Raw genomic sequence first — 23,922 nt, 5'->3', positions numbered from 1 at the left:
CCCTCAGCTCCACCCAGAGCCCCACACATTCCTGGCTAAAACCCAAAGGAAAAGGTTCATGCATCACCCCTGCCCTACACCCACCATGTGAACTCCAGTCTGGCTGCTGGGCCTCCCCTTCACAGGTCTGCACCGAAGCATTAAATGAAAATATAATCAATTTAATCAACTCTGCCATTCCATCTTCGTGTGTCTGCCCAAAGAGCTTTCTGGAGCTTCCCAGGTGCTGCCTGGAATATCCAAACCACAGCTCAGGAGCAGAATTCATCAATTCTCATCATCTTCATCAATTTCTCAATTCCTCATCCCTTTTGCCCTGTGCCCAGCAGCTCTCAGGGCTGCAGAGGAATTCCTGCCCCAGCACAGGGCTGATTCCCAGGATCAGCCCCAGCCTCAACCACATTGTGCTGCCAGCTCCCACCTGCAAAAAAACTACTTATTTCCACTTGCAAAAGCCTCCTAGATCCCTGCTGGAAAACGGACTTGGAGGAGAGGCTGCCTATTATCTCCTGTCAGGGAAGGAGCCAGAGCTGCCACCTAAGCTCAGTGTGCTGTCAATTCATATGAGGATGGTGATTCATCCTGCTCAGAGACAGCTGGGCTGACTCAGTCCCTGGATGAGCTTGTGTCTCTCATTTACCTGCCAAGAAAAGCCCCTCTAATTAGCTGATCCTAGACATGCAATGTGGAGGCAGCTGGAGCAGGAAAATCCCCCTCGTGCTGCTCTCACCTTTGTTTCCCAGCACTGAGCTCTGCCTGCTTCTCCTGCCCCCTCTCCCAGCCCAAACCAGCCCCATCTGCTCTGCAGCTGATCACCCATCCATATTAGTTAGGTTTTTATGATTTGTTTCAGCACCCCATGGGGTTTTTTTAGAGGCAACCCGAGGCTCAGACAACTCTTGTCCTTGGGAGGTGACAGGAGATGCCTGATGGCCACTGAAGATTTTTATTTGTGTGTGCAGCTCTCCTACCCTGCCCTCACAAGCAGTAAATCCACAAACAACCCTAAAATAAGTATTTACAGGAAGAAAAGAGAAAAGCAGAACTGGGATCCTTGCAGGAAAGGGGAAGAGGTTCACAAGCAGAGGATGGAGAGGAATCACTCACCCTCATCATTTCCACTGCCTGTGTGAGACAGCTCTGGTGTTTGGGCTTGCAGCAAGAACAGCTCCTGGGACAAGAGCAGCATTCCAATCACACAATTCCCTGCCTGGAATCACAGCCCAGGCTCCCCACACCCCTCCAGCTGATGGGAGTTGTTGGATCAACACTGAGCCCTTGGTGCAGGCTGCTCCTCACCCCCACATCCATGGGCCAGCTCTGCACACCCCTGCACACATCTCTGCTGGGAAAAGAGTCCAAAAAGCCTCACCCAGGGATGAACCAAACAGGCACCAAGGCTGGTGCTGCTGTCCATCCTGCCACCCCCTGTCCTTCCCCAGGTCACTCTGGTGTCACCACTCCTGTCAAACCCTCATCCCAAATCACTGATCATCAATACACTTCCAATTAACCTTCCCCTATATTCCCTAGCATCAAAAACAATAACCAGCTGTCATCATCATTCCATAACCACCCCAAAATAAACATACAACTAACCCCCCCATAAAAAAAACCCAAACAAAAATATAAATCGTGATCATGACTCATCAACCAATCATCCACCAAATTTTACATTCTTGTAGCTTATAAAATGGGGAAGGGGTCTCACAGGTGATGAAGGTCCTCTGAGTTCAGAGGAACTGGGAAGGAAGAAGGAACAGACCCCAGCAAGGGGAGGAGCAGGACTGGGCTGTGGAAAGCCCAGCATGGCAGAACAGATGCTCTGCAGCTGGGCCAGATGGTCCCCAGCTGCTGCCAGGGACTGTGCCTGGGAAGGACCCTGGGTCCTGCTGGAGCTGAGCTGAGGCGATGGAGGATGCAGGAAAGCTCAGCCCTGGTCTAACAGAGCAAATGGGGCACTGGGAGTCCTCACCTCTCACCCCTCTAACCCAGGCACCTTCTCCAAATTAACACAGCCCTGCACGAGCTGCCAGGCTCTGCCATCAATTCTGAGCCAGGCTCTGCTTGGGCAGGAATCAGCATTTATGGTCTGGGCCCAGCAGCTGCCACCAGGAGAGGCTTCAGGAGTAGGCCAGGGTGGCTCTGCTGATGTACAGCAGGTTAAAACCCTTCTCTGAGCCCATCCTGACCTGCTGCTCCCAGGAGCAGGCAGAAACAGAAGGAATTGCAAATCTCACTTGAAACAACACATTTGCTTTTTTATCCACTCCAAAATTGTTGCTTTTGATGGCTCCCCTTGCCCTCCTCAGCCCTCCTCAGCCAGCAGAGCTGTTGCAATCCAACAATGGGGGAAAAAAAAGTTGAAAATATCTGGGAATTGATCAATGCAGCCATAAATCCGGAGGTGGGGATTGCCCACAGCTACCCAGGGGTTTTATTTTGATGTCCAGCCCTGGGAAAACACTCCCACATCTTCCCCCAGAAGCTGCAGCATCAATAATGCTGTTCCTGCCTCACCTGGAAGCCTCCTGGACCCAGCAGAAATCAATCCACTGCTGCACTCACAATGAGAGGCTGCAACCCAAGAACTGCTCTCTGAAAGCTGCTCCCACCTCCAAGCCCTGAGCTGATGATTATTGCATTAGCCACGGAGGGACGCATTGTGAATGCTCAATGGATGCTAAACTCTGCTTCAAAAGGATGGAATTTCGGGCTGGGAGGCTCCAGGAATGTTTTGGCATCCTTTAATAGGTGCTGGAATAAAGGCTCAGATATTTCTGCTACAGAAAATAAGCATCAGTGATTCCTCATCACAGCTCTCTCTCCCAGAGTTATTCAATGGAAGTAATTGAAGGCATCTTTGAGAGACACAAATATTCAATTAACTCTCCAAACTGGCTGCTGTGGAATAATGCAAGCATGACAAAAAGACAATTTAAGTGAACAAATTACAGCTGACTCCTACAAAATCATGCCAAACCTTTTTTTCTTCTTTTTTTTTTTTTTTTTCTGGTATATTTACACCACTGCAGGAGCCAGGGTGGGAGGAACACAGGGAAAAAATGTGTTTAGATCAATAGCAATACCTGCACATACCAAAATCCAGGCATATCCTGGATTTTTACCAGCAAAGAGAGTGGAATTACTCAGCACAAGAATCTGGCTGAGTGTCACTGCAGGAATTAGGAGATTTTGCAAGGCAAAGATTTAGAAGGAACAAGATACAGAGAGATTTTAGCACAAAGCAAAAGAGGAGGAAGTGGGGTTGAACAAAACATTGAAATAAAAGCTCCCTGACCCTTTTTTGCATTAAAATTTATCCTCAGGAAGAGCCTATTCCATAAAACCATTTAGTATCTGCCTAAATGTTAAAAGGGAATTCCAGCAAAGGAGAAAAACCAACCCAATCCCACAGCACCAAACTGATTTTCTGAATTAAGACAAAGCAACAGGAGTGGAATAAAAAGAAAGGTTTCCCCAAGGAAGCCAGCATCACCCAAGTAATTAACATGGACAACATGAATTCCAATTCTTTCATTTGCAAATCCAGCATCCCCAGTTAATCTGGAGCATGGACAAAGTCCATTTAATAAAGCAGATCCCTGTAATGGGATTCAAAGCAACGTCAAATCAATAAATTAAAAAAACCTTGTGTGGTTAAATAATCTACACTTTGCATAATAACATCAGTGCTGTGATGCTGGGTGGTTAAGTGGAGACAAATTCCAGAGCAATCCCAGCAAGAAAATCAGATTGAGGTGGGAAAACCTCCCTGCTCAGGGGTGAAAATCCATGAACCAAGGGGAAAATCTCCTTTACATTCCATGAAACATCTCCTGAGCTGCCCCACAGGGGTGAAATCCATGAGCCAGGGGAAAATCTCCCTCACACCCCATTAAACCTCTCCTGAGCTGCCCCACAGAGGTGAAATCCATGAGCCAAGGGGAAAATCTCCTTTACATTCCATGAAACCTCTCCTGAGCTGCCCCACCAGGGTGAAATCCATGAGCCAAGGGGAAAAATCTCCCTCACACTTCATGAAACCTCTCCTGAGCTGCCCCATGGAGCGAAATCCACGAACCAAGGGAAAAATCTCCTTTACACTCCATGAAACCTCTCTGAGCTGCCCCACACAGAGCTGGGGGTTCCCCAAGCAGCTTTCAGAGAGTGAGGGGGGATGATTTCCCTTAAAATCCTTCCTCACCCTGGGTGAATCCTGTCCAGGATGTGCCAGGTCTGAACTAACCTGGCAGGACCTTTCCTGTGCCAGCTCAGATGAATTTACTGACCAACACTGAACCCAACTCATCCTGTTTCACCAAACCATTGCATTTTGGGGTGCCTCTGGTGCCTCCCAGCTCCTGCAGAGAGCTGAACAAAAGGAGAAACTGAGTCACAGAAAGGCAAACTCACACTGCTGCCCTCAACACCCCCATTTCCAAACCCTTCCAGCTGGGAGGCCTCTGCTCTGCTCTGCTCTCCTCTGGGATAGCTCCTCTCAGCCTTGCCAAGTCACAAAACCACTTAAATACCTGATTAACTACAAGCACATGTTTAAATCCCTCTGGAGCCAAGGGGGTTGGGTTAGCAGAGTGCTTCACGCAGGTTTTTGTTAAGCAAAACTTCTTTTCTCCACCCAGTTCCCTTCTTGGGGAGGGATTGGGACACTCCAGAGTGAGCTGAGCTCGAGTGAGCAGTGGAAGAAGAATTTTGCACAAAATCAGGGAATGAGATCCCAAGGGACACAGGCTGGGCTGATGCAGAGTGCTCTGCCCTCCCGAGCCAGAGCCAGCAAATATTTCCAGTAAATGCCATTAAAATTCTCTTTATTTCACCACACACCAGGCTCCAGAAAGGACAGAGGGTGGTGGCTGCTGGTCCTGAGCCTCAGAGATGTGACAGATTAACCCAAAATATGGCCTGAGAGCCTGTGTGGCTGGCTGAGAAGGGAAATCCACCCCAGGTTTCACTGAACAGATACAAGTAATAAACAGATTTTCTGCTTTTCTGTTTGTGGGGACCCCCAAACCCACAGGGCAGGCAAGGAGAAGCAGAACATGGGACAGGCAGCACCACATCCTGTTTCCAGCAATAAAAGGTGCCAACCCCCTCACTAAAATCCAAATATTTCTGCTTTGTTTGACAGCCAGGGCCATTAAATCGCTGTTGTTGATATTCCATTTCCCAGTGGAGATGCCAGAGCAGCTCGGGAGGATCAGACACAAAACACACCTTGGCCCAGGGAGCTTCTGCCAGGGAAACAGAGCCTGTGAGGGACCTGTGGCCCAGGAAACAGAGCCTGTGAGGGACCTGTGGCCCCTGGAAATGGAACCTGTGAGGGGCCTGTGGCCCCTGGAAATGGAACCTGTGAGGGATCTGTGGCCCCTGGAAATGGAACCTGTGAGGGATCTGTGGCCCCAGGAAACAGAGCCTGTGAGGGACCTGTGGCCCCTAGAAATGGAACCTGTGAGGGATCTGTGGCCCAGGAAACAGAACCTGTGAGGGATCTGTGGCCCAGGAAACAGAACCTGTGAGGGATCTGTGGCCCCTGGAAATGGAACCTGTGAGGGATCTGTGGCCCCAGGAGGAGAAGGAGCCAGGGCTGGGTGATGGAAACCACGCCTGGAGCTCCCTTTGCAGCAGAGGATCCACAGCAGAGCTGCTGCTCCCACTGCTGAGTCACAGCTGCTGTGCAGAGCTCAGGATTGGGAGTTTCCTTCCATCTGGGGCTTCTCCCCAGCCCATATTTCAAGGCATTTGCCAATGACAAGTGCATTGAAATATGTCTGATATAAGCAGTTAAAAGCAGCCTTCTTCCTATCATGCATCCTTTAAAAAATACCTGTTCCATGGTTCTCCCTCATTCCTGCAAAAATACACTGTGTCAGTTGAGTTTTTTTTTTTTTAAACACATTTTGCTTACAGCTTGAAAATAGCTAGCTAAGTATCACGAATAAACTCCAGAAACAAAATTTGCATGGTATAAAAATACATAACTTGGAGCAATTACAAGCTAACCTAGCTGTGAACAGTTTTGGTGGGGGTGAGCACCAAAACACCCCCAGAACAGGGCAGGGAGCAGCTCCAGAGCAGCAATACCAGCAAAGCACCCCTGTCTCCATGCCCTGGGATGTTCCCTACAATGTGTCGCCAGCCCAGAAGTGTCCCCAGGGAGAAGCCTGGGATGCCAAGGGTAACAGAGCACCCTGCTAATCCCTCCTGCTTCCCTGAGCCTTCCTGGGATCACTCAGCTGAATCCCATGGAAGCCACGAGATATTCCCTCAGTGCCACAACAAAGTCTCACAGCTCCTGCTCCCAGCGCTGCCATTGCAAGCCCAAAACACTGATTTTCCAACTCCAAAGCAGCCAGCACTGATATTTTTCACACCAGCAGCTCCTCCTGAAGTTCACAGCAGAGGAAGAGGAACCCCAGAAAGTTTCAGGACACAGCACCAAATCCTTAATCTCATTTCCCAGCTCCAACCACTGAATAATCCTGAAACCTGATGAGCTGAGCAAGAGGAAAGGCAGGATGAGCTCATTGTGCTGAGCCTCCCCTTCCCTGCTCCATCCCCAGCCCTGGGCTGGAATTCCTCACACAGCCACGAGCAGCTGATCCCAATATCATTAAAACATGACTAACACAGACCCTGAGCTGGTTTGAAAGTGGAGGAGCCACTGGTGGGTGGTGGATCAGACACCTCCAGCCTCACACACACAGATGTGGGGTGGCATTTAGCACACAGTGACACCAAACCCACTCTTGGGACCTTCCCCCAGTGCCAAGAAATGCCAGAAATTCATGGCTGGAAGGAAGATTCCCTTTTGTTAGGCATGAAACAGGAGGAAAAAAACCCTTGGTTTTCTCTGAAGATCCACAGGCTGGGCTAAAATCACCAGTGACAAGTAAATAGGTTGGAAAAAGCTCCCTCTGAGAGGCAGGCTGACTCAATCTGTGTTATCTTTTCCCTTTTTGCTTTATCTTCCCTGATGTGCCTGCTCAGGAAGAGATAAGGAGCAGCTGCTCCCAGCCCTGCCACTTCTGTGCACTTCATTCCTGTTCTTGGGAATTCCCTTTGCCAGGGGGATGCTCAGCCCTTCTGCTGCTCCATTCCCTCTGAAAAACGAGGAGCAGGGAAGCTTTTCCCTGATAAAGAATCCTGGAATTATTTAGGGTGGAAAAGCTCAAATCTGACCACTAACCCAGCACTAAAGCATGTCCCCACATCCCATAAATTCCTCCAGGGATGGGGATTCCAGCATTTTCCTGCTGGCTCTGGGATGGCTCAGTCAGAGCTGGAACATCCCAGGGAGTTTGGTCAGTGCTGGGTCCCACCAGGATTTTGCACAATGTCATTCCCAACCAATGGGATGATCTCAGCCCGTGGGAATGGCACTCTGCCCCTGCCTTTGGGAATATTCCAGCTCCTGGATTTTTGCCCTCTTCCAAAGGGAGGGCACACGAGCAAACACGGGTCCTCATGGAAGATAAAGTTGATTTATGTGATCAGGCAAAACTAAAAGGCCTTTCTTAAAAAAAGGTATTTCAGGAGAAGAGTTTGGTGATTTATTTTCTTTCAGGAGAGGAGTTTGGCTGATGAATTTTCTTTCAGTAGAAGAGTTTGGCTGATTTATTCTCTTTCAGTAGAGGAGTTTGGCTGATGTATTTTCTCTGTGTTGGTGGAGAACAGCAGCTGATGGGCAAGAGATGAAAGCACCCCAAGCAAAGATTGCTCACCACGTTTCAGGGAGTTCATCCCATCTGAGAACTGCTTTACATCTGAAATAGGATGGAGAAGTTCATCACAGCCAAACCTTTCCCTGTCACCTGTACCAGGCCAGATTCTCCATCCTCCTCCTCTGGACACCAATGGGGCAGGAAGGAAACCAGAGGGGAAACCAAGCTGTGCATGGAGAGCTCAGGGGAAGCACCAAAGCTGCTCCTGTTTTACAGTTCAGCCTTTCCACTGAATGCCCAGTGCCATGGAGTGGGAAATCAGCTTTGGGACGTTTTTTCCTGCCAAGAAATGCCAGGAATTCCTGCCTGGAAGTGGTACAGCTCCAGCAGCTGCTCCCCACGTGGGAGCAGGGCTGTGCTGGATGCTGCACACCCACACCTCTGTTGTTCATGAGGTACCCAGGGCCTTACAGGGATGCTCACATCCTAAAATCCAGGAAAACCTGGAGAACTGGCAGCTCCTGGGGCTGCTGCCACCTTTGTTCTAAAGCAGCAAGGCAAGAGAGAAGAATGCCATGGAAAGGATTTTTATACTGAGAAAGGAGATGTTGGAGAGCAGATTTGTGCACATCCAGCTGAGACACATTTCCCCTTCCTAAATCCACAAATCTGTGCAGAAACTGGTTTGGGTTGGAAGGGACCTCAAAGCTCATCTCATTCCCACTCCTCTGCCATGGGCTGGGACACCTTCCATAGATCAGGGAGATCCAGCCTGGCCTTGGGCACTGCCAGGGATGGAACAGCCAGAGCTGCTCAGGGCACCTGTGCCAGGGAGCAATTCCTGCCCAACATCCCACCCACACCTCCCCTCTGCCAGCCTGAAGCCTCTCTGAACCCCCACACTGGTAACACCATGGTTTTGGTGAGGAGTTCCATCTCCAATCCAGAGAGAGGATGGAAAGCAGAGTCCCAAACTCAGCTCCACACCTGCTGGATGCTCTGAATTTCCCCCAAATGCAGCACATCCAGCCCAGCAGAGCTGGCCAGGCACTCTGCGAGCCCATGAAACAGCCTGGCAATGGCACACACACAATAAAACATCCATTTTGGAGCTGCTGAGAGGAGGCTTTCCTCTTAAAACACCTCAGGAAAATGGGCAAGGGAATGGATGAGACCATCAGAAGGGCAAATTTCCCTCATTTATTGCAGGGTGGCTCAACAGTCTCCAATTTCCCAGCCTGAGACTCAATCAGTGCTGTGCCCACACCACAGAGAGCTGGGAACCTCATAGCAACAAAGGAAAGTCAGTTTTGGGGATGGAGGGAAGAAATGAAGCCTTTCCCATGATTTCTGCCATGCCTGTGTGGTTTTATTTGCAGCATCAGATTTGGAACCATCAGGCAGAGCAGGGCTGGGATTTGCTATTTGCTATTTGAAGAAGGTTGGAAGGTAAAATCTCTCTTGAAGGTAAAATCTCTCTTGAAGGTAAAAATCTCTCTTGAAGGTAAAAAATCTGTCTTGAAGGTAAAATCTCTCTTGAAGGTAAAAATCTCTCTTGAAGGTAAAAATCTCTCTTGAAGGTAAAAAATCTGTCTTGAAGGTAAAAATCTCTCTTGAAGGTAAAATCTCTCTTGAAGGCTTTCACAGCTCCTTCCTTCCCTGTCTGGCACCAGGGAATTTGGAGGCTCCTTTGAGGATCCACCTTGGCATGAGCCTCCAAACTGGAGGTGGGATCCTCCCAGCTGGCTCAGTCTCTCCAGAGAAACCCAAAAATAAAGGATTTGGGCTCATCAAAGTCACCAGGAAATGCCCAAACTTGCTGAGGAAGAATTAATGACTGAGCTGCCCAAGGATTCCATTCAGTGATATTAAAATTCAATTAATGCTGCTGTATAAAGTAGCTTTAAACACTGAATACTTTAAACCACCTAGATTTCAAACCAGCAATTTGATGCCAACCTCTGGCCAGGCTTTCATTTTAAAATTGAAAAATTTATTTAATTTTAAACAGCTCCTGTTAGCCCAGGTAGGCAGGACATGGCTGCCAATAATTTCAGGGAAGTCAATGATAAAAACAACCAGAAAAAAGTGCAAACACAGCTTTGGAGAGAGTTTGGACAAAGAAAACATCTTAATTTCAATTAATTCAAATGTTTCACTCCATGATCTTAAGGTTCTGTTCCAATTTCAAGGGTTTTCATTCACTTAGTCCAGTTTAACACAGAATTTCAGCAAGTCAATGAAAAAATCAGGAGTACAAAGGAGAAATGCACAATTTCCCATCTGCAAGTAAAAGTTCAACCTGAGAGACCAAGCTCTGTAATTATGGTGACCAGAAGTGTAATTCATGATGCACAATTAACACTCCACTTAATGAATCAACCAGTTTTAAATGCAAAATCTGTTTGGAGACATTTGCTTTGTCTGCTTTCTTATCCAGCATATTCTGAGTGTATTAACTGATGAAAAAAAAAAAAACAAAAAACATTAAAAACCACTTTTGTGCTCTTTAAACTTGCTTTCATTTCCCTGTAACTCGAGTCAGAAACACAAAAGGATCAATCAACCCTGCAAACCCCAAATTCACCATTTCCCACCAGAATAAAACCACACAAAACTCCTCAGCCAGCCACACAGCTGCCTCAATAAATGTCCCCAGATCCACCAGGCTCCCTCCTCAGAAAAGGAAGTGTCCAATTACACCCAAGCAGGAGCAGCTTTTTACAACCAAACAGGAAAACATCCTCTTTCTTATAGAATGATCCCCCCAAAAAATCCTAACCACACACACACAAAAAAAACCCAAAAAAAACCCCCAAAAACCCCACATACACACAAAAAAGGCTGCTTAAATCAAGATTTAATCCAATCCTGCATGATTATTTTGGCTGGATGTAAATCATGGGTGTAGATCATTCACACTCTCATCCCAATTTGGTTTTCTGCAAGCCCAGGAAGCTCAGAGAGATATTGGGGAGCAAGATTTCCCCCAAATCCTTTCTGGAGAAGGGAGAGCTGTATCCAAATGGAAATAAATGGAGGGGTTTGGGATGAACCAAGGCTTTGGGGCTGTTTGGTGAGGTTTGAGTGCTGTTTTTGCAGAGATTTGGGCTGCTCTGCCCTGATTTTGGGGAGCTCAGGCTGAACCTGGAGCTGGGGTTTGTTCAACACCAACCAAACCTGGGGCACAGGCTGCAGCAGCGTCAGTTCATCCCTGTGCAGGGAATTGGGGTTTTTTGTTGAGGTCTAAACCCCCCAACTCCTGAATCCCACTTCCCACAGGGGCTGGGGATGCCCCAAATCCCAAAGCAGCTCCAGAAGGGTGGGAAAAGGGACAGAGATGTCCCAGGAAAAACCCTCAGCACATCCCTGGCCAAAACAACCATTTCCCACCAAAATCTGCTCTCCTTCCTCAGCAGCTTTTGCTTTTTTCCCCTGCTGGGATTTCAATGCTGTGCCAAGATCCTGGCCTTGGGCAGGAAGAGCCCTGCAGGACAAGGCAGGAATGATCTGCTCCCAGCCCAGAGAGGGCTCATCCCCTGGGACAGGAAAAGAGAATTTCCCAGCCATGGAAATTGGGGCTCCTGGCTCACAGCCCTGTGCTCTGACACCCAGGGATCTCTGCACAAGGAGAGGGGAAGGCACAGGAACTGCTCAAGGAGGGTTTGGTCTCTGATTTCCAAGCTTGTCCTTGCGGTGGGAGGAAGGGACAGACAGAGCTTGCTCAATTCAACGTTCTCTGCATGCTGAGGGTAGGAAACAGAGCTGTAGCTCCCTCAGAACTGCAGCTCCTGTCCCCAGCACCCATTTCCTCACTTTCTGTGCCTAAATAGAGAGCAAGGAGCTGAAAACCCAGCACATAAATCCCCATCCTCCAAAAAAAAGCCCTGCTCCAGGCTGGCTCTCCTTCCTCCTGCTCCTCTCAGCCTCTCCTTCAATGAACCAACCTTCATTTGCACACAACTGGAATTAACTTTGCTGCCTTGCTGAAATCTCCCCCAAATGCAGCCCCTGAGCACCTGTGGCAATGGGCAGCAGCACTGGGAGCAGGAGCTGGGCTGGGAAGCTGCTCAGAAAGCAATGCCACAGCAAAGGGGACATCCAGGGACTGAAATCAGCAGGAGCCAGGGCTGGGCAGGAGCAGACCTCAAGGAAAACATCCATGGTTTTCCAACAAGGACTTTGGGACCACTGGGAAAGGCAGAATCCCATAAAGAAATTCCCCCACCAACATCAAACCCCAGGCAGGACTCTGGGGAGATTACTGTGATATAAAGAGTGAAATATCCACTGAGATACCCAAAGGCATGAGGGAAAGGCAGCTCCCTGCCCTGGGCTCTGCTGCCTGTCCAGAGCTCAAAGCTCTCACAAAGGAAGAGCCTCTGACTTTGAAAGACACCAAATCTGAAAGATAAAGAGTCCTGAAAAGATCTGAGAATGCTGGAAAGCTCCAAGCAGCTCCTGCTCTCCAGCAGCAGGGTCAGAGCCAGGAGTAATTGGGGCTAAAACCTTGGCCCTGGAGAGGAATGGAATGGACAATTTGCTTTTCCTTTTAGAGGCAAGATGAAATTTGTCATGCAGTGATCTTTTCTCCAAAATTTGAAGGAGAAGGAGGCTGAGACACACACAGACACAGAAAGAGAAATGGAATCAGGCATTAAATCACATCAGGCATTTGGCCAGGACCTGAAGATGTTGAATACTAAAAAAATTCCACACTGCTTGTAGGAGAATGAAATGAATATTAATCTATAACCACCTCCCTTAGCTCAGAGAAGGCCACAGCCACAAATCCCCCCAGTGAAGCTCCAATACATTGAATTTCAGGTGCACCAGCCCCATTGCTGCCCCCACACAGCCCAGGGATGTGCAGCGAGGCTGTGCCCACACACCCACGCTGCCAGGGAGAGCAGGCAGCCTCACACTCGGGCCTTTCACTGCCTGAAACAAGAGAAAAAGGAAAATAGAGGGGGAAAAAAGGTGTGTGCCAGGCTGTCTGCAGCCCCCAGCTGCTGCATTTCATATCAGGTGTGAAAAAAGCAGAGCCTGGGGTGGGGAAAAACACATTCCTGCTGTTATATAAGCAGAGAAAGTGCTGAACACGGGCTGGGGTGAACAACAACCATTAACTTGTGCCAGCTTGGAGGTTCGTGTCTGCAGTGAGGGCACAGGCAGGGCCTGATGCTCTGTTCAGGTGCCCACAGCCCAGCCCAGCCCTCACTTTGTATCACATCCCAGCCTCCCTCTGCCCCCAAAACCACATTTCCCCCAGGAGGAGCAGCAGCAGGCACCTTCCAGGGGGTTCATTAAATCATTAAATCCAATCCTGTGCCTGCACATCCCACTGAAGGATGGGAAGAGGCAAAGCCAGGGAGCATCTTACAGTAGGGCAGGGTTTGGGAACACCAAAACCCCTTTTTGGGGCAGGAAACACCCCAAATCCCAGAGATATTTGTTGTCAGTGCCTCCAGCAGCCCAAGGGTTAAAAGGCACTGTGTGGGGAGCCCTGGTGGGGTTTCAGCAGCAGCTTGAGGCAGAGGAAATGAGGGTTCATCCCAAAGCCACCCTGCTCAGAGCAGGGTTACCCAACTTCCACCCTGTGGGGCCCTGCTGCAGGGCCCTCACCCAGCCCCAGCAGCTCCCAATTGGGGAAAAACAACCCAAATCCTGCAAAATTCCTCATCTCTGCCCTCAGCTGGCAGCCACAGGCTGGGAGGAGCCCAGAGACCCCCAGAGACCCCAGGCTGGGTCACCTCTGGTGCTCTGAGCACACAGGAGAAGGGACCAGGTGCTCATTTTTGGGGAAACTCCTCCAGCATTCCTGAGGTGGCTTCCATGGGATGCTGCCCATGGCTGGGGAGCACAGGGCCAGCACTGAGCCCAGCCACAAAGATTTTCATTTTTCCCCTCTCTTGTGTCTCAAGGAGGAAGTCACAGGAGCCCAAAGTGAGCTGGCACCATCAGTATTTCTAATTTTTTTTGGTGTGTTTTATTATCCAGTCAAGCCCCTTTTACAATGATGATATTAATTATTAATTAATTAATTAAGCATCCCTGTGCCACACAGTTCCCAGGTTGCTCAGCTCGTCTCTCATTCCCCACAAACTCTGGCTGGAAAATCCCCTTGGGATGGGGCAGGGGCACAGCTGCACCCACAGCAGGGGCTGTTTGTGGGATAAACCCCAAGGTTTTGTGGAATAAATCCCAAAGTTTTGTGGGGTAACCCTCAAGGTTTTGTGGGATAAACCCCAAGGTGTTGTGGGACAAACCCCAAGGTTTTGTGGGATAAATCCCCAAGGTGTTGTGGGATAACCCTCACGGTTTTGTGGGATAAATCCCAAGGTTTTGTGGGGTAACCCTCAAGGTTTTGTGGGATAAACCCCAAGGTTTTGTGGGATAAACTCCAAGGTTTTCTGGGACAAACCCCACGGTTTTGTGGGATAAACCCCACGGTTTTGTGGGGTAAACCCCAAGGTTTTGTGGGACAAACCCCAGGGATCCCAGGCTGGACCCCAGCCAGGAGGGGCCGCAATGTTTGAGGGGCACAGAGCACGTTTGCTCCCAGTCCTTTCCTGCAAATGGGATTTTTGGTGGTGTTTTTGCGCATTTGGGGCCCTCCCCACCCTGGCAATGCCCACCCCAGGCTGGCACAGGGCACAGGATCCACCTTGCCAGAGGTGCCACACCTTGGACCTTGGCATTTGGCTTTGGCCACACCCTGGCATTTACTGCCATGCTTTGCTTTCCCCCCTTTCCCCACTGAATTCCTGCAGCTGCTGCTCACCTGCCCTGTGCAGATGATGCTCAGATCTGCTGGATTCCTCATCCTCCTCTTCCTCCCCTCTCCCCCAGCCCCAGAAGAGCAGCAAAAGCTCCACGTAGCCAATGGCAAATTCCTTGAGTGCAACGTAATGGGCTGGGAAGAGCTTCCCCATCTCGCCTGGGAAAAGCGATCCTCTGGCAGCAGGGAGGAGGAGGAAAACATGCTTTGTTTTACAAATCCTCTCCCCAGCAGGAGAGACACTCCCAGAATTTAATATACTGACGGCGCTTGGCTGCCTTAACCACTGAAACTCACCAGTATGGGGGAGAAAATAAAAGGAAAAATAAAATTGCCACGCTCTGTGATGTTCAAACCTATCCTGCTCTGCAGCTGGGAAAAACGGAGCTGGAATTCTCCCAGCTGGATGGTGTGAGGGGTTTGAGAGGGGGTTCCCATGTCCCAAGTGCTGGACACCCTGAATAAATTCATTTTTTAGCCTCTCCTTGTAGGAAAGCAGAGAAGATGCTGCCAGGTAAACCTGGGAAGTCACTCCATGGCAGATAAATTCCAAGTTATTCAGTGCAGGAGTCACTTCCAGCAGCTCCCTCCAGGTGACCAGCGAGCCTCTGGCAACCCCCAACACCAGCCTAAAGCAAATGTTAATTATTTCAGTGTCCTCCCACTGCATTTATGCCAGAGGCATCCTCCCTGCAGCACCTGAGGGAAAACACCTCGGCCAAGGAGAGCACATATAAAAGTTGGGATTTGGGGGGTTTCAATTTTGGGCTCCAGAGCAGAAAGGAGGAAAAAGAAATGAGTATTGTGTGCCTCAGGAGCTCGATGTTAAATTAGCCTGGCTGTGCCAGAGGAGCACAAACCCTTTGGAATGGCTGCTGGCAGCAGCAATAACAGGAGTGTTATTTTGGGGGCAGGCAGTGGGATCGAATTGCCTCCACAGCAGAGACCACTGCTGACCTCTCTGAGGAAGCAAACTCTGTCTGCTCTTCGCACTTGTTATATTTTTAAACAAACAAACAAACCAAAACAAAAAAAAAAATCACTTTGTATCTCAGTATTTTATAGCTGTTTGCAACCCCCAGGCATCCCCAGAAACAGAAATTAATTCTTACAGGAGCCTGTAAGGAAAACAGCATCGCTGCCACCTCAGGGGAGGGAGAAGGATGGATAAATTCTAAATAAATTCCAAATAAATTCCAAATAAATGGGTGGAATGCAAAGGCCACAGTGGACATTGATGCCAAGGATAGGACAGGAATGACAGGATTGTATACAGGATTGCAGCCCTGCTCTGATTATCAAACACACCTTTTGTGGGGGCAAAAAAAGCCCCCCAGACCTTGTCTTGCAGTGGGTGGGTAGGGCAGGGTGTTATGGCACAAAAAACCAAGATTTTCAGCTCTGGCCATGTGCTCATCCTGCTCCAAAAAGAAATTGTGGAGGGATGCTGTCAGCCACCCCTCAGCAGCACGCTGGGCTGGCTTCAAAGCCAGCTCAAGTCAGTGGAAAGGCTCCCAGTGACCTAAATGCCTGGGATTTAAAAAAAATCTCTGCTGAGAGCTGGGCACCAGGGCACTGGGTTTGCTGGGAAAACCCCAATTTTGCTGGAAAACCCCCAGTTTTACAGCAGCACCCGCACGGAGAACAGACACCCTAAAATTGGCTGAGGGAAAAGTCTCTGCCCCACCAGGCTCATCCACCCACCCCTTTCCTTCTCCCCAAATCCTCCCTTGCAGGCTGAGACACTCCAAGGGAGCTCTGGGAGGCTCCTGCTGGAGTGGGAACAACCCCAGGGGTGCCTTGGAGCCCCTCCTGAACCATCCCCTCCCAAAATGCAGCTGCTGGAAGCCCCAGAGCAGCCGGGATTTGTTCAGTGGGGCATCCCACACTCCCTCCCTGGAGGCAGGGATTAATATCACCTCATTAAAAACCTGCCTGGAGTCTATTATGGTATCTAGGACAGAGAGTTCTCTGTTTTGACACTCTAAGATATATTTTATCAGAGAGAGCTCTTCAGAGACACTCAGTGCCAGAGATGCACCTGACTGTAACAGGTTCCTTGCTTCCCCCAGCAGTTTGAGATTAATTTTTAGCTTTTTCTTCCCAATCTCCAGAGATGAGAGGGTTCCCCCGTGGTCAGGTTTGTTATTAGGGCATCCATGGTGACACATGCCAGCTCCCTCATTCTGCACAGAGAGTGAGGACAGACCTGAGAAAAACCAGCCTGGAGCCAGGGAGAACGTGAGAGTGATTCCTGGCACTTTGCAGGCCCCAAGATTTATTTTTTGGGGAGGTGTTTGAGATAAACACCCTCTAAAATTAGCACCTGCCCTTCTGCCAGCTCCAATGGGCTGTGGCAACGATAAAGATTTGGCGTGGCTGAGAGGGTGCAACATTTGGGCTCTGATCTGCTGCCCAGCTCAGCCCCCACGGTCCCACAGATCCCAAATGGAGAGGTCACTGTCCCAAGGAATTCCACCCCCAAATCCCAGAGAGGCAGCACGCTCCTCTCAGGAAAAGTATTTTATCCCAAAGTTGAAAGTGGGGAGAGTTTTCCATGAAAAAAACCAGAAATCATATGACACAGTTCAGATTTCTCAGCTGGGCTGCTCTGAAGGTAATCCTAAACCCGCAGGGCAGAGGGAGAAATGGAAATGGGCTGAATGGGGACAAGCCCCAAACAACACATCCACTCACTGAAAAGTCACCTGGACCAGAAAATGGTGTGGGGATGAAATGCTATCAGCAAAAAAAAAAAACAACAGCAGCAAACCCCAAAGACAAAATCCCAAAAGAAAACCAGAAAACCACCAGCAGCGACCCCCAAACACAAAATCCCAAAAGAAAACCAGAAAACCACCAGCAGCAAACCCCAAACACAAAATCCCAAAAGAAAACCAGACTGGAGCAGTCCCATGGACAAACTATAGGGCAAAAAATCAGCTCCCCGTGCCCAGCAGAGATCTGAACAACTTTTACCCGGCTGGCAGAACTGGTTACACCGAGCAGCCCAGGGAGAAAACCCGAGCTGGAAGATGGATCTGCTTTAGGTTTGCATGGAAAACTCAAAGCCCTGCGCACCCCAGAGCCTTGAAAACGCCCAGAGCACTCGGGTGTTTTTATCAGCACCTATCAGCAGGAAAAGATTAAATGCTAATTTGCTTTTCTGTTTGCTCACAGCAACTTTCCGTCCTGTTGCTTCCCAGCTAATGCCCAGCTCAAACAGATTTTTCAAAGCAAAAGGTCTCGGGCTCGCTACAATTAATTCCCCATTTCCCCAGAGTGGGGAGTGGGGAATTCTCGTTTCTCCCAGCCACAGTCAACACCAGCAAAACTCCACCAGGCGATTGTGTGCGCCAAAAAGATAAAAAAGCAACGCTGCCAGCTCTGGGTATTTGTGAGCCAGCAAAGAAAAGAGCTGATTCTCAAAAGCTGCCAGCTCCAATTGCCTCGGCGCTTTTCCGGAGCTGCTTGAAACACCAAACTTTTGGAAAGTTGAGTGGGAACCACTTGGAGCAGGCTGCAAACCCCAGAGCCACAAGGCAAAAGGGAAGGGGGAAAAACACACCCGGCAGCGTTTGCTGGTTGTAGACAGCACCGAGCACCTCCCTGGGGGTATTTCCCTCTCTGTGACACCCTGACCACCCTGCAGCTTCCCCAAAATTCCACCACGCGAGTCAGAGCCGCAGGAGCGGAGCGTGGCCGCTGTTTGCCACCATAAAGCAGCACCAGTTGTTCTCCAGCTCCGTTTTCCCCAGCTCAGCCCCTTCCCCGGAGAAAGCCGCCCGTGCTCACTCACCTGCCGCAGGTTCTTCAGCAGCTCGGTGGCCTCCTCCTGCCTGCCCTGCTTGACCAGCAGCAGCATGTCCTGGATCATGCAGATCCTCCGGTGGTACGGGGGCAAGCTGGCGCCGGCGCCCTTGCCGAACTTCTCGCCGGACTTAGCCACGAGGGAAGCCAGGAAATCGCCCCTTTCCCTGGGGGCCGCCTTCCTGCGGGGCTGCCCCGGGGGGCTCTCCCCGGCGCTGCCCGGCTGGCAGCCCTTGGTCTGCTTGGTGCCCATGGCCGGCGGCTCCCGCAGCCCGGGGGCCGCATGCAAGGGGGCGCCGAGCCTGGGGGGGCACGGCACAAAGGGCTCAGGGGATGCACAAAGGCTCGGGAGGTTCCGAGGATGCCCGGGAGGCTCGGGGGGATCAGCGGAGGGGTCGCTGCCCGGCGGCGGCGGGGCGGCTCCGCTCCCTCAGGCGGAGGCTGGGGCGGCTGCGCCCGGCCGGGAGGAGCCGCGGCTCGGCCGCTCCGCTCCGCTCCATCGCCGGCAGCGGCAGAACCGCCGGATCCGGGCAGCTCCGGGCAGCTCCGGGCGCTGCCTCAGCCCGGCGGCGGCTGCTCCTCCGCGCAGCCTCCTCCCGGTGCCGAGGGGTCCCCCGGGCTCGGGGGGAACTGTTGCGCTCAGCGGGCTCCCCCGGAGGCGGCTCGGCTCGGCTCGGCTCGGCCCGGCCGGCTCGGGGCGCTCGGAGCGGGGAGAGCCGGGGGAGGGCCGGGGGCGGGCACCGTGCACCGAGGCAGGGCTTGCGGAGGAAGCCGCAGCCGGACGGGGCTGGCTCGTCCTTCCTTCCCCGCGGGCCGGGGGCTCCGCACGCCCCGCCGGGGGCAGCGCGGATGGGGCCGGGCTGGGCGGCGCCCCCGAGGGCATCCCCGGGGAGGGATTCCGGCCCGAGCCTCGGCACCCGCGGGGTTTGGTGGCGTTCGGTCCCTCGGGGGTGTCCCCCTGCCTGTCCCCCGCGGGCGATGCTGGCACTGTGTCCTGCCACACCGAGCCTGGCTGATCCTGCACCTGCTGCCCTCCCTCACCCTCAGCCCTGCTGCCCATCGGAACATCACCACCTGTGCCCCATCCCCAGCCGGCGCTGCCACCCCTCCCTTGCAGGTGCTGCTCCTTCCAGCCGCTCCCCAGCCCATATTCCATCACCCCTGGCGTTCCATCACCCCTGATCTCTCAGGCACTCCCCTGCCCGGGCTCAGGGCATGGATTGAAGCTCCCTGATAAAGCTCACGGTGAGCAGCTTCTCCAGCCAGGCTCTGCTCACTTGCTGCAGGACACAAATTGCTCAAGAAGAACCTGGGAGGGATCAGCTTTGGGGTGATGAGGCCCCAGCTGTGCCCTCAGGCCCTCTCCTGATGTGAGGGGATGGTTTCCCACACAGTAACGCTTTGCAACTGTTTTAAAAAGAATCCCAAAGCAATGAGGGGATGTTTTCCAACACAGAAAAGCTCTGCAACTGTTTTTAAAAAAGAATCCCCCATGGGAAGTTTTTGCCTCTCTGCACCCCGTGCAATGGCACATCCCTGAACACACAAATTCCACGTTACTGTGGTGGATGAAAGGCAGCTCTCCCCCACCACCACAGGGCTGGAGGCCCCTGCAATTGTTTCTCAAACTTGACTCATTCTGATCCACAGACCACGAGAACAGCGCGGCCCCAGTGACTTCAGCAGGGTTTGGCTCTGCTCTGCAGGGCTGTGCTGCCCATGACCCAAAGGCTGGGTGTCCTCTCCCCAAAAACACAGCTCAGGACCAAAAACTCCAGTTCACACTTCAGCCACAGAGAGTCAAGTCAGATGAAGGAAACAGGTGATGCCTCAGGTTTTAACTTTTATATTTTTCAGATTCTGTGCTGCTTTAGGTGTAGCTCTGAGCTTCTTATTAGGTGTTAACAAGTTCCCTTCACAGGGTTGGGAGACAAAACAATCTTTTCCAGCTTGACCAAGGACAAGCTGCAGTCCCAAAAAATACAAACAATGGTTGTCATTGTGGGCCTTGGGTCTTCAAAGAGAGAAGAGCAGTTATTTGTTGTAGTAAAGTTGTTTACTGCATCAATGCAAGGAGTTCAGAGTAATTATTAAAGTCTGTGCTAAAAGCTTTCTGGCATAGAGCCCTGATGTTTTGAGCAGAAGCAGCAAAAGCAGCAGCCACTATCTCCTTTTCTTCTTCATCATCATCATCATCTGCACCCCATTACTGGGGCTTTTTATTCATAAATCATCCAATCAGCTAAAAACACGATTCTAAAACATTCTGCACCAATCTGAACTTAATTCTAATGTACAAAAGTAATGTCAGTTCTCACACAAAATCTTACATATATAATTTTTGTCTATTTATGTAAATGGTACAATCTGTGTTCTTACCTAAAATCTGCATATATAATTTTATCTATTTACACAAACAGTTCTATCTATTCCATCTGAAAACCCAAGCAATGTCCTGTTGTGTTTTTGTTATGTCTGGAGCTAAGTTCAACCAGGCTTTAGGGCCTTTGACTGGCTAACACAGTCTCCTAAGGCACTCAAGATGTATTTCTATTTACTTAAAGCTAAAACTTACACTTCTACTTCAAGTCTGCCTGACTTCATAATATATTTCAGCTTCTCTAGAGGTTCTAATTCAAACTCTGCATTCTTTTCTCTCTCTGAGGGACTCAGGCTTTTATTTCATGCATTCCTATAAAGAGTGAATTGAAGAGAGAAAAACAAGAAGGATGGGACTTATATAATCTAAAGCTGGAATTGGACAATTAATTCCAATATGCAAATGAGGCAGAATTGATAAAAGTGAGAGTCCCTGTGAGTGTTTGTGCATTTTGGGACCATTTTGGTTCATCTTGGGTTCATTTTGGGACCATTTTGGTTCATTTTGGGTGCAGCCCTGGCTGGGCTCTTGTGCTGCCCAAGGTGGATCCATTGAGGGGATGGATTTTAATAAATCCCTGCTTTATTCTTTAACCCTCTGCCTGTCCCCAGGTCCATCCCAGAGCCTGTTCTTTCCTCTCATCTCTAAGTCTGAGGTACAGCAAGGAGCCAGCAAGGTCAGTTCACCTCTGCAACAAAAATATTCCAGGCTGGAAAAGCAGCAGAGAGGGAAATCCCACATGGGGCTGAGCTGCCCTCACTCCCCCAGAGTGACACAGCCACAAAACCAGAGCAGCCCATGCAGGAGGGAGGGAGAGGTGCCCTGAAGGTGCTGAGGCACGAGGAGAACCAAATCCAGCCCACCCCTGGCTTTCCCCCACTTTAAAAAAAGGCATTTTGTGCATTTTCAAGCAGTTCCAAACTGGCTGTTCATGCAGCTTTGTCAGCACAGGTACCAGGAGCCTCTCCAGGCCCATCCATCCATTGTGGAGCACCCCAATCCTCATCCTCATCCTCATTCCCTGGGGATCCCAGTGGTTTGGGGCACCCTGGAGGCACCAAGGAGGGGCAGGGCTGGCCAAGGAGAGCAAGGAGAGGGTTCTGCCCAGCAACCACAGCCCTGAGTCAACAAACAGAGCCCAACCTTTGCCCTCCTGACACTGCTGCCAGCAGGGCAGGGAGTTCAGCCCCTGCTCCTGGATGTTCGTGGCACACAGGACAAAGCCAGGGGGGGAAAAATTAAAAAAATAAATTAGAAAAATAAAGGCAGGAGTGTGGGGTGTGAGCTGGTTAGCAGTGAGAGCAAACAGCCCCTGGAGGAGCTGGGTTTCTGTCCCTGAGGGATGCAGAGGCGCCAGGAGCACCCAGGGGATGAACCCAGGCTGGTGGAAGATGAGCAGATCCCTCAGGAGCTCCATCCCAGGGCCTCCATCCCAGGGCCTCCATCCCAGGGCCTCCATCCCAGAGCCTCCATCCCAGAGCCTCATTCCCTCCTGCACCTTCCCAGGGTCTCCTGAGGCACACATCCAACCCCTCCCTGCACACTCAGCATTTTCCAGGTGTGCTCAGCACATCCAAACCAAGCAGTGCACTGGGAAATGCTGCTGTGCTGGGAGCCAGGGCTGTGCCAGCATCTGACACTGAAATATTCAGCTAAACTCATCCCCAGAGCCACCACAGAGCAGTTCCCCCTCAGTGCAGATGTGTACAAACTGCACATTAAGGGCTGTTTGTCTAAGGGGGTTTCTTCTCTTTTATTCACTCCTATCATGCTTTTTGTGATATCTGATATTGAGTTAGGAAAGCCCTCAAAGGGAAACAACTTCAGCTCGTGAGATCACAAAACCCAACTCCAGCTCCTCCTCTGCCACAAAATCCAGATTTAAGAATCAAAGTCCTCACTTCCACATCTAAAAGAAATTGAGGTTTTCAGTGCATTGAGCCAGGGAACATCCCCGATAACCTGGTGGAATTCTGACAGCAAATCCCTGAAAACAAAGAGGTTTGCCCTCAGTCCCAGGTGGGGGCACCTACCAAACCTCTTGGCACACCTGTAATAAATATTACAGATTGTTTTTCAGACCAAACTCATTCCCACTTCCAGGAAGCACTGATTGGAAGGTCCCAGTCTCTTGCCAGCCCTCCTGTGTTTGCAAATCCTGCAGCTCACCCAGACACTCACAGGACAATTAATTTCCTTTTCCTAAGATGGTAAAACCCCTTCCTGATCCCAGGTTTTGCCCAGGACTCCCATCCTGAACTGGAAAATTCACTTTAGATGAGTTTGATCCAATATGGGACATTCCAAAGAGCATCTGCCCTTGGAGCCCTCTCTGAGTGGGAATTTTATGAGTTCCCACCATCACTGCTGGGTTTGGAGCTCTCACACTGCATCTGAGACACCCAAACACAAAACCCTTGCAATTCAGGGATTCTTTCTCACCTGAGGGGAAGAATCTCCTCTCCTCTCCTCTCCTCTCCTCTCCTCTCCTCTCCTCTCCCTCTCCTCCTTTCTGGCAGCTCATTCAAACCAGAGATTGAGCTGGGACCAAGCTCTGCTTCTCACCATCCTCCTTTGAAAGGCAACCCAGGAATTCCCAATTTTTGTTGATTGGGATGGAGTAATTTGGATTAATTTCAAATATCACTATCAGAGCCGGACTGCAGCTGCTCACTGTGTGAAAAAGACTGCAGGAAATGTTACTGTCAGTGTGGCATTTAAAGGAATCCCAGAGTTAATGTGATTTTTATCTCTTCCTCCAAAAAGAAATATTTAAAAATCAACTTTCCTGTAAGACCCCAGCATATGCAGCAAGAGGAGTCTCAGCAATCCCTGGGGAAGGAGGCCAAATTGAAAAATGTGATTTTAAAAGGACAGAAAGGCATCCTCATCCCAAGCTTGATTCAATTGGGCTCTGCCAGCAGACAGGGTGGAAAAGCTGAGATAAAATTGCAGATGAACCAAACTCCAGATGAAAGGGGCCAATAAAATGATGAGAAGCATCACATGAGAGGTGTTTTGAAGGAGAAATGAAAGAATCTCAGGTAGAAGCATTCATGTTTCCTCCTGGCAGTGGATGAAATCTTCCTGTGTTCACCTCTGAATTAACTCCCTGCCTTTGGCCTCAGCTGCAAAAGGGAGAAGAATTGAGAAAAAATATCCCCAAAGCAAGGGGGGACCTGAGCAGGCAGGGAAATGTTGCTGCAATGGAGTCCTGAGATCTGCCCTGAGCTCTGGCATCTGATTTCAGCAGGGTCACAGAGGGGCCA

At 50.4% G+C, this 23,922-nt stretch overlaps 1 protein-coding gene across 1 annotated transcript in view; it reads right to left on the bottom strand.

The window, feature by feature from the left end:
* The window catches only part of LRRC75A (leucine rich repeat containing 75A), a 55,734-nt gene extending 37,161 nt beyond the window's left edge, over nucleotides 1-18,573 (bottom strand). Inside the window, exon 1 of the mRNA XM_054287482.1 lies at nucleotides 18,263-18,573. Within this exon, the coding sequence (XP_054143457.1) occupies nucleotides 18,263-18,526 (264 nt within the window). The 5' untranslated portion in view covers nucleotides 18,527-18,573. The remainder of the gene's footprint in view (nucleotides 1-18,262) is intronic.
* Between the last annotated feature and the right edge of the window lie 5,349 nt (nucleotides 18,574-23,922).

Source organism: Melozone crissalis, unplaced genomic scaffold, assembly GCF_028551555.1.
Source record: "Melozone crissalis strain CALT ecotype California unplaced genomic scaffold, PUWL_Pcris_2 ptg000057l_1, whole genome shotgun sequence".
Taxonomy (NCBI): domain Eukaryota; kingdom Metazoa; phylum Chordata; class Aves; order Passeriformes; family Passerellidae; genus Melozone; species Melozone crissalis.
The sequence above is the reverse complement of the archived record's forward strand: the minus strand, read 5'-3'. Positions and strand labels throughout refer to the sequence as shown.